The 10462-nt window shown below is 50.2% G+C and overlaps 1 protein-coding gene across 2 annotated transcripts; it reads right to left on the bottom strand.

The window, feature by feature from the left end:
* Positions 1 to 4923: 4923 nt before the first annotated feature.
* Positions 4924 to 9580, bottom strand: Afmid (arylformamidase; the record flags this gene model as incomplete). 2 transcript variants are annotated; one of them, XM_008849637.2, is given in 7 exon segments in its annotated part: positions 4924 to 6341; positions 7848 to 7952; positions 8414 to 8555; positions 8636 to 8714; positions 9113 to 9210; positions 9335 to 9413; positions 9495 to 9580. In XM_008849637.2, coding segments are annotated over 7 exon segments (619 nt in total), but the record flags the coding sequence as incomplete, so codon positions are not given.
* Between the last annotated feature and the right edge of the window lie 882 nt (positions 9581 to 10462).

Raw genomic sequence — 10462 nt, 5'->3', positions numbered from 1 at the left:
GCTTACTGGCTTGCTCCCCTGGCCCCTGCTCAGCCTGCTTTCTTATGCAACACAGGCCCACCTGCCCAGGGGTGGCACCACCCACAGTGGGCTGGGCCCTCCCACATCACTCAACAATCAAGAAGGTGTCCTGCAGGCATGGGTCACAGGCCGGTCCAATGGAGGCAATGCCTCAACTGAGGTTTCCTCTACCCAGGTGGGTCAAGTTGACAACTGAAGCCATCCAGCACAGAGGACAACTTTTGGGAGTTAGTTCTGTCTTTCTATCTTGGGATCTGGGAACGGAACTCAGGCTTCAGCAGCAGGTGCTTGTACCTGCTGAACCATCTGCCCCCCCTCCCTTTTTTAAATAAAAAGACCCTAGAAGTTAGGTTCTTTTCTGTTTTATGTGTATATATAACTGTCTTATCTGCAGGTATGTAAGGGCACCATGTGCATGAAATACCCATGGAGGCCAGAAGGGCATATCAGATTCCCTGGAATTGGAGTTCCAGATTGTTGTTAGCCACCATGTGGGTGCTGGGGACTGAAATCTGGTCCTCTGCAAGAGCAACCAATGTTCTTAACCAATGAACCATTTCTCCAGCTCTCCCTTAAATTTTTTTTTAGTTCTATTTTATGTGTATGAGTGTTATGCCTACATGTGTGTAAATGCTCCCATATCGTGCAGTACCCACAGAGGACAGAAGAGGATGTTGGATCCCCTGGAACTGGAATTATGAATGATTGTTAGTTGCCATGTGGGTGCTGGGATTTGAGCCTGGGTCTTCTGCAAGGACAGCCAGTGCTTTTAACCCTGAGCCATCTCTCCAGCCTCTTCTTCTTCTTCTTCTTCTTCTTCTTCTTCTGCTTCTTCTTCTTCTTCTTTTTTTTTTTTTTTAAGACAGCCTTGCTCTCCGGTCTTGGCTGGCCTAAAACTCACTATGTTAAACTTGCTATAAACCTGCCTCTGCCTCCTAAGTGCTGGGATTACAGGTATGTGTGTCCCAGGCTTTTCTCTACCTGTGTATTTGCATATACCGTATCATGTGCCTATATCACGGTCTCTGTGTTCACACGGTTCTCCTGCCTATCTTAAGGCAAAACTGAAGAGAGCATTTCCTAGTCCACATGAGGAAACAGCCCAGCTGTGAGGCATCTCCTAGGAATGTGTTCCAAACATTCAGTAAAATCCTATTTGTGAGTCATTTCCTTTAGAGACTCTAGCATGGATTCCAGTTACACCTATAACATCCCATCCCAGCATCCCAAGAGCTGAGAACCAGTGTCCCGACTACAGAGCCTGTCAAGTCCATGTTCAACTCTGACTGTAAACAATTCAAATCCAGACAAAGGGAACACTCCCTTCATGTGTTCCCAGCACCACATCATGGCCCAGAGGAGCCCAGAAACCTAGGTGTGTATCCTTCCAGACTTTTCCTTTATATTCACTACTGTGTACTCATACAGAAACTGGGCTGGGCATAGTGGCACATGTCTCTAGTCACAACAGAGTAAGAGGCAGATGGCTCTCTGTGTGTTCAAGGCCAGCCTGGTCTATGGGTTCCAGGCTAGCCAGAGCTACATAGTAAGACCCTGCCTCAGAAAGAAAGAGATGAGCATAGTGATGCACACCTTTAATCCCAGCATTCAGGAGGCAGAAGCAGGTGGATCTCTGTGAGATTGAGTCCAGCCTGGTCTACATATTGAGTTCCAGGTCAGTTGGGGGTATACGGAGATCCTGTCTCAAAAAAAAAAAGAAGAGAGAGAGAGAAAGGAAGGGTCTTATGGCCTCGCGTTATGAGACAGCTTGGGTGAAACCATGCTGTCTTGCATGGTTAAGCATCTTGCTTTTTGTCACTTAACAGTGTATCTTGGACACTGTCCACGTGGTACACATAGACCTTCGAATGGACTCATGTTTGGTGTTGTTTGAATGTTCTGATGGTCTTTGAGTTAGGATAGGGTTCTCTCCCAATAAACTCTCTGTAAATTGATTTTTTTTTTTTTTTTTTTTAGACAGGGTTTCACTGTAGAGCCAGCTTGCTTGGTAGGCCATACTGGCCTCCAGCTCTACTCACAAAGTTCTGCCTGCATCTGCCTCCCAAGTGCTGGGATTAAAGGCGTGTGCCACCACACCTGCCTCCCATTGTAAACTGAAATTATCCCAAGTCCAACTTACGTTTCTCAGACCTGACCAAACATCCTCGCTTAGCCTACCCTACCTTAAATCTATTCAGAAAGCTGACCACAGTGGGGCTGGAAAGATGACTCAGTGGTTAAGAATGCTTCCTGCTCTTAGAGGATCTGAGCTCGGTTCCCAGGTTCCCTGCACCCTCAAACTGCCTGTAGCTCCAGCTCAGTGCAATCTGATGCCTCTGGGTCCCAGGCACACAGGTGACATGCTGTTCTGGTTAGCTTTCTATGATGTGGTAAAACACTCTGAGAAAAAATGACTTGAGGGAAAGGGTTTATTGCATATTACACTTCCCAGTGATGGTCATCCTTAAGGGAAATCAGGCAGAAACCCAGGCAGGAACCTGGAGCAGGAGCTGATGCACAGGCCATGGAGGAACGCTGCTTACTGACTTGCTTCCCAGGCCCCTGCTCAGCCTGCTTCCTTACACAACACAGGCCCACCTGCCCAGGGGTGGCACCACCCACAGTGGGCCGGGCCCTCCCACATCTCTCAATGATCAAGAAAATGCCTCACAGACATGGCCACAGGCCAATCTGATGGAGGAAATTGGCCAATTGATTTTCCCTCTTCTCATGTATGTCAAGTTGACAACCACATTGCATACGTTCTCACACATAAAAGTACAACTTAGGGGCTGGAGAGATGGCTCAGCTGTTAAGAGCATTGGCTGCTCTTGTAGAGGACCCGAGTGCCATTCCCAGCACCCACATGGAGGCTACCTCTAGTTCCAGAGGATCCTTTCTGGCTTCTGTGGCCATCGCACAAAGTGTACTTACTATGTACATGCTGGCAAAACACTCATATGCATTAAAAAAAAAAAAAAAAAGGCCAGGCATGTTTGTGCATGCCTGTAATCTCACCACTCAGAAGCCCAACTCGGGCTGCATAATGATTTCTAGGCCAACATGTGCAGCACAGTAAGGCCCTGTCTTAAGAAACCTGTTCAGAACTCTGACATCTGGCTATAGTTATGCAAATTCGACACACACTGTTGAATGTGTCCTGTAACATGTTGGTTGTATTGAAATTGAAAACCTGGGCAGCTGAGCGGTTCTACTTTGGTGCCACTGTAAATCAAAGAAATTCTAGGCCATGTCAGGGTGGTGACTGACAGACTGTGCAAATTGCAGGGGAGTCATAAGCTTCCTACATGAACTCCTCAAGGTAACCAAACGGCCCAAATTGGCAGCTTGGCCTTCGATCAGGCCTTATCAACTGGTCACTTCCCTGGCTGACAGAGACTGGGTACAGGGGCACTTAGTTCCTGCTGTGCCATAGCCTGGCCAACCTTATCAGCTGATCACTATAGTGACCACAGAGTCATCCTGCTGCCCCAAAAGATAATGTGCCTGCTCATCCTGAGAAATAACGCTTCAGGAAGGAGGCCCTCAAGTACCTCGAGGACACTATGACACCAGACACCTGACACCAAGCAAATTCCTACAGCTGTGCTCAGCAGAGTCCCTGTGTAAATCCAGATTGCCCTGCTCATGGATGCTGGTGTCTGGATAGATCCATGGACAGCACCGTCCTTTGCTATGTTCTGAATAAAGGAATCATATTCCTTGCCTGTTGCAGGTCTGGCTCTGGTTCTTCTTAACTTTAAACTCCTTCCTTTTTCTTTTCTCCTAAATCTAGCAGTGACACATACCTTTAATCCCAGCACTTGGGGAGCACAGGCAGGCAGATCTCTGTGAAATTGAGACCAGCCTGGTCTACATAGCAAGTTCTAGGCCAGTTCAGACTACATGGAGACCCTGTATCAAAAAGAAAAGTTAAGAAGTCTTGAATCAGGCGTCCACACTTAGTGTTGTTGTGAGGCAATCCTCCTGCCTCAGCCTTCAGAGTTCTGGGATCACAGACATGCGCTACCCTGCCTGACTCATGGTGGATATTCGTGATCATTAGGTACTCAGAGAGACACACGGGCGGAGAGGTGGGGTACAGGCACAGTAGATGATGCAGCCAGTTCCCCGCACACACCCTTGGGGACTGGGAAGCACTTCCTGTTGGTGGCTGACCTTTATCCCCTCAAGGCTTTCGGAGATCACCCTGTAATGGTTCATCTTCATTGTGGATTGACTGGGTTTAGAATCACCTAGGAGACTCTGCTGGGCTGTCTGGGAGGGTGTTTCCAGAGAGGACTGTCTGAGGAGGGAAGAGAAGCCTCTGTGTGAGTGGCACCATCCCAGGCTGGGTCCTGGCCCGAGGGGGAAAGGAGCAAGCCAGTGAGAGCCAGCACTCCTTTCTCTGCCTCCTGGGCTGTGGTAATGAGCAAGTGGCCTCAGCTCCTGCGGCCATGGCTGCCACCTGCTTCCACCACCATGCTCTCCCCAAGGACCCTCTCTCCTCAGACTGAGGACAGTCTTCCTCCCTTAAGTCGATTCTTCCAAGGTATTCAGTCCCAGTAACAAGAGAAGTAGTCATTCCAAACCCCCAATGTCCAGAGGAACCTAGGACAGACCAGAAAAGCCATATATGGGAGTGGGCACATTTCTGCTAGGGCTAGACAGGGAGTCCCTCAGGCACTGAGGGCCAGGCAGACACCCGTCACAGCTCCCCCCACGCTGCCACGAGACACAAAAGCTACCATGTGCAGGGCCATGTTCCGACAAGCTTTATGGATGGGCACTTGTGCAGAGTCCTGTGGAGAGCTCTGGAGCTTTTGCATCATTGCCTGTGCTGGGGTGGGATCTGCTGATACATCTGCCGTGTTCCTACAAATAACTCCGACACATTCTAGATTTGAATGGAACCATTTTTTAAGTTACATTTATTTAGTGTGTGTGGATGTGGGTGCAGGTGCTTATGGCACAGTAAGTGGAGGTACTCTGCCTCCACCACGTGGGTTCCGAGGATTGAACTCAGGTCGGGCTTGGTGACAAGAACCTTTTACCCACTGAACCATCTCGTCAGTCCTGGGATCATTTCCCTGGTATGTTGGTATCCTGTCTGGTGTGAAGGCATGTCCGTTGTCCTTGGGAAAAGTCACGCAATATAAGTGGTGACCAAGCAGGGGCAGGCAGAACTGTTCTGTTTACTCTGTTGCTGTGAGAAACACCACGACCAAAAGCAACTAGGGGAGGAAGAGGTTTACTTGGCTGACACTTCCAGGTCACAGTCCATCAGCCAGGGAGGTCACAGCAGGAACTGTAGCAGACTCCACGGAGGAACACCCCCTGCTGGCTTGTTACCTCTGGCCTGTGACACTCATCTTCTCATAGAGCCCAGGCACACCTGCCCAGGGTTGGCACTGCCCACAGTGCACAGGTGCGGAGTCTCCTTTTAAGTTTTGTGTATGTGAGCTCATGTGCCAAGGTGTACCCTCGGGGGTCAAAGAACAACTTGTGGAAGTCAGTGTGAGCCCAGCGACAGATGCCCTTCCCTCCTGGGCCAACCTCCCAGTCTTCCCTTTTCTTTTCGAGTCACTTTTGCTACGTGGCCCAGGCTGGCCTTGAACTCACAGCAATTTTCCCACCTCTACCTCCTGAGCACTGGGATTCAGGTTTACACAACCATGCTGGACATGACTTTTTCTTTTTCTGATAACCAGAGATAGAACCAAGGACCTCATGCCCTTCAAGTGTTCAACTGCTGAACTACATTGCCAGGTTTCCTTCCTCCCACCCTTCCTCCCTTCCTTCTTTCTTTTGTGGTGCTAAATAGGCAAACCTCTACCCACTGGGCCATAGCCCCAGTTCTGTTCACTACACATTGAAACTGCTCACTGGCACAGAAAGCCAGCCAGCAATGGTGACCCACACTTTTTACCCTGGCACTCAGGAGGCAAAGCAGGCAGATCTCTGTAAAATTGAGGCCAGCCTGGCCTATAGGGAGACCCTGTCTCACCCCCTCCCCCAAAAAAAGCCAGAGGTAAGTTGTGTTGTTGCACCCTATCAGCAGGCCGACTTGGCCAAGCGGTGGCTTTGGGCATCTCCCAGTGCCGATCTGTGGGCTTCCCTGGAGCTTCATCTAGGCTGGGAAGCTGAATGACTTAAGAGGCTGTTTCCGGCGCTCACAGCAGGGAGGAAGGACCCTGTGGGTGGGCAGACGGGCCAACTCTGGCTGGTACAGTCACTTCACTTCTGGAGGCTGTCTGGGGTGTATCCAGGCTGAGGACCGGGTGTCATCACTACTTCTTGAAGATTGTTTTCAAAATGATCTGCAGTAGGAAAAGAAGACACAAAGGCCCAGGAATGGGTGGCTACCCAGTTAAAGAAGCAGACTGAGGGTTGGAGATATGACACTTGCTGCTCCTCCAGAGGACCTGAGTTCAGTTCCCAGCTCCCATGCTCACAATTGCCTAAAATTCCAGCTCCAGGAGTCAGTGCCCTCTCCTGGCCTCCACACTCACCTGTGTGTATACAAACATATACACAGAACCACATAAATAAAAATAATTTTAATTAAAAAAATTTTTTTTGTCTTTTTGAGACAGGGTCTCCCTGTAGCCCCAGCTGTCCTGGAACTCACTATGTAGACCAGGCTGGCCTCAAACTCACAAAGATCAACCTGCCTCTGCCTCCCAAGTGCTGGGATTAAAGGCATGAGCCGCCATGGCCAGCTGAGACCCTGTCTTAAAAAAAAAAATGGGGTTGGAGAGGTGGCTCAGTGGTTAAGAACACTGCCTGTTCTTGCAGAAGACCCGGGTTTGAATTCCAGTACCCACATGGCAGCTAACAACTGTCTGTAACTCTAGTCCTAGGGAATCTGACAGCCTCTTCTGACCTCCTTGGGCATTGCAGGATATGGGTGCACTTACCTACATGCAGGTAACACATGCATACGCATAAAATAAAAGTAATAAAATTTTTTTAAAAAGTTTGAAAAAAAAAGAGCCAGGCGTGGTAGCCACATCTTTAGTCTCAGCACTCTGGAGGCAGAGGTAGGTGCCATCTGTGTGAGTTCAAGGCCAGCCTGGTCTACATAGCCAGTTCCAGGCCAGCTGGGGCTACAGGGAGACTGTCTCAAAAAGACAAAAAAAGAAAAAGAAAAAGAAAAAGGAGATTTTTCTGTGGTTCTTAGGTGTTATGGGTGTTTGTTTTTTCTTCAGTTAAAATAGCAAGGACTGGGGCTGGAGAGACGGCTCAGTGGTTAAGAGCATTGGCTTCTCTTGCAGAGGACCTGGGTTCAGTTCCCAGCATCCATATGGAGGCTAACAACCATCCCTAACTCCGGTTCCAAAGGATCCAATGCCCTCTTCTGACCTCTGCAGGCACTGTACAACATGGGAACACTTATAGGCATGCATGCAAAACACTCACACATATAAAAAATAAAAACAAAAAACCATGTGTAACAAACACTTAGGTAGGCAGATCCACCTACCCTTCCTCTGTGGAGCTGGCTTTTGCACCTAGACATAGGCTAATGTTTCTCCCTACTGGCCCTGCCACCCCAGCCACAGTTGTGTGGAGTTCCTACCTGGCAGACCCCACCCCCACCCCCTACCTCCCGTGGGAAGACAGCGAACTACAGGCAGCCTGAGTTCCATTTGATTCCTGAGTCAGGGCCCAAGGTCCCAACCTTCTGGATGTGGAGGTGAGGCCGCCCCTCCACACAGGCCTCCATGCAGCCTTCCTACAACCTCCCCCAAATCTAAGGGCGGTGGGATCCATGATATCCCCTGCGGCACCTGCTGCTGCCAGTGGGAAGGGCTGAGCCCCACCTGAGTGAGCACATCCTCCTCCTGGGTCAGATTCTCAATGATGTCAAAGTGATCCACGTCACTGAGTTCCTTGAAAGAGGCCTTCCATCCTACCTGGCGCAGCGTCTGCACAGGAGGAATGAGGGAGAGTGGGACAGGGCCACAGTAAGGGAGGTGGGACTCTTCAAGTGCCTGGTGCGGCAGTCACTGGACATTTGTTGACTGAATGACTGACCATCTTGGGGTCCATTCGGACGTAATATGCTTATTTATTTACTTGGAGCTAAGGGTTGCACCCAGAGCTTTCTCATGCTCAGCAAGTACCCTACCACTGAGCTACACCCTTTTTTTGTTTAAATAATGAGAGAGGGTCTTCTAGGTGATTTAGGCTGGCCTTGAACTTCCTTTGCAACCCAGGTACGCCCTGACCTTCTGATCCTCCTGCCTCAGCCTCCAGAGTAACTGGGATCACATGTATGCATCATCAGGCCCAGCTTGTTGGGGCTGAATAAAGAGAAAGATAGCGAAAAGCTCACTCGACCCCTTGACCTGGGGCAGCAAGCTGTGGGGTTGTGGGGGGGCAGCACCTCACAGAACTCTCTGGACTGTCGGTGGAATTCCGGGGAGTCATGCTGACCCACAACCACCAGCACAGGGCAGGATGGATGCACAGGCTGAACTGGGATCACCTCCAGGTGCCGCTGTGGGCTGTTTCTCTCAGCATCCTCCCTGGGGGTGGGAAGCAGAGGGGTCAGGGCAGAGGGCAGCCAGGCCCTGGGTAAATGCCAGATGGAGGGCAATCCACTCACGGGGTCATGTGGAGAGGAGCATTCTGGGAGGTGGACAGGATGGGCTCCAGGTCGTAGATCCCACTCACCAGGAGAAAGCCTGTGAAGGTTAGGAGCTCAGGGGCCAGAGGCCAGCTTCATCAAGATGGTCTGGCCCACCCTCGAGGCCTGAGTTTCAGAAGAGCAGGGTTGGGGGCAGGGAGGAGGCAAAAAGGCCCTGCCTTCCGAGACACTCAAGTTCATAAGCATTTCCACTAGCTGCCCAACTTTCAGCCCTTCCAGGGTGTCCTGTCCCTGTCCCCCCTCCCTCAAACTTTGGCAGTTGGATGCCAGGCTATGGTTGGGAGTGGGCAAGAGGAGTGACATGCACCTGTAATCCCAGCACTTGAGAGGTGGAGGCAGGAGGATAAGGAGGTCAAGTTCATCCTCAGCTACATAGAAAGTTTGAGGCCAGCCTGGGCTACGTGAAACCTTGTCTCAAAACAAACAATAAAAAACCTTGGAGGTTGGGTATGACTCCATGCTTGGTCCAGTGGGCCAGGAGCACCATGGCGGCCAGGTGAGCCCCCGCAGAGTGTCCACATACGTAAATTCCCCTGGGTCAGACAGAGAACTGGTTAGCATCTACTTCCCCCAAAACCTCAGGAGTCCCTCTGCCTCCCGCTCCACAGACCTGCTCCACCCACCGTGGTCCACAGAGGGCATCTCAGCCACACATACACATACTCATTGTGCGGATACTGTCTCTGCAGAAACACGACGCTGCGGGTCACCTGGTCTACCATCCGGTCCAGTGAGCCTGCACAGAAAGCGAAGCTGGGTCAGATCTGCCAGGGGCTTCTATCTGCACCAGGCCCACTCAGATCTTCACCCTTTTTACCTTTGGGTGCAATGTCATAAGCCACGACCACCACGGCTACCCCCTGTGCCGTCAGTGGGTTGACCATGAAGGCTGATTCATCTTTGCTGCAGAAAGACAAAGAGATAAGATGGGAGGCAGGAGGATCAGGAGTTCAAGGTCATCCTCAGCTACATAGTGAGTTTGAGGCTAGCCTGGGCTACATGGGACCCTAACTCAAAAAATCCAAACAACAACAAAAAAAGGATCAAGACAAAAAAGGTGACAGCTGGGGCTTCTCCTGGGATCCTGCACACACCATGTGCCAGATGTCCCATGCACACAGGACACTATGTGGTGAGGAAGGGAACAGACTGTTCTCACCACACCATGCTAGTCATGAACTTGGAGACTTTATTTAACCTTGGAGCTGGTTCCCTCACTTGTAAAACAGGGACAATTGTGTTCCCTTTTAGCAAGTTGTTTTGCAGAGTTGAAGATCAAAGGTATAGAGTTTTCCATGCAAAACCTACAGCCATTAAAATGAATATGCTATAGCCAGGCCTGCTGGTGCACGCCTTTAATCCCAGCACTTGGGAGGCAGAGGCACGGGATCTTTGTGAGATCAAGGCCAGCCTGATTGTTATAGCAAGTTCTAGGCCAGCTGGGGCAATGGGGAGATGCTGTTCCCCCACAAAACAAGCAAACAACTTGTTTTTTATTATATGTGCGCATGAAGTATGTGGATGGATGCACATGCCACAACATACGTGTGGAGGTCAGAGGACAACTTTGTGGAGTTGAGTCTCTTTCATCTTTACGTGGCTTCCTGGGATAGGAAGTCAGGTTGCCAGGCTTGAGTAGCAAGCATTTACTGGCTGAGTGGTTTTGCCAACCTAGAATTGGGAATCTTGAGATCATTCTGGATTGGGAGTGGGGACATCTAAGATACAGTTTTATTTTTGGTCTTTTTTTGAGACAGGGTCTCCCTGTAGCCCCAGTTGTCCTGG

The sequence above is a fragment of the Nannospalax galili genome, unplaced genomic scaffold (genome assembly GCF_000622305.1).
Source record: "Nannospalax galili isolate Female #2095 unplaced genomic scaffold, S.galili_v1.0 scaffold945, whole genome shotgun sequence".
In the NCBI taxonomy this organism is placed as follows: Eukaryota; Metazoa; Chordata; class Mammalia; order Rodentia; family Spalacidae; genus Nannospalax; species Nannospalax galili.
Note: the sequence above shows the minus strand (reverse complement) of the source record. Positions and strands in the feature narration are given on the sequence as shown.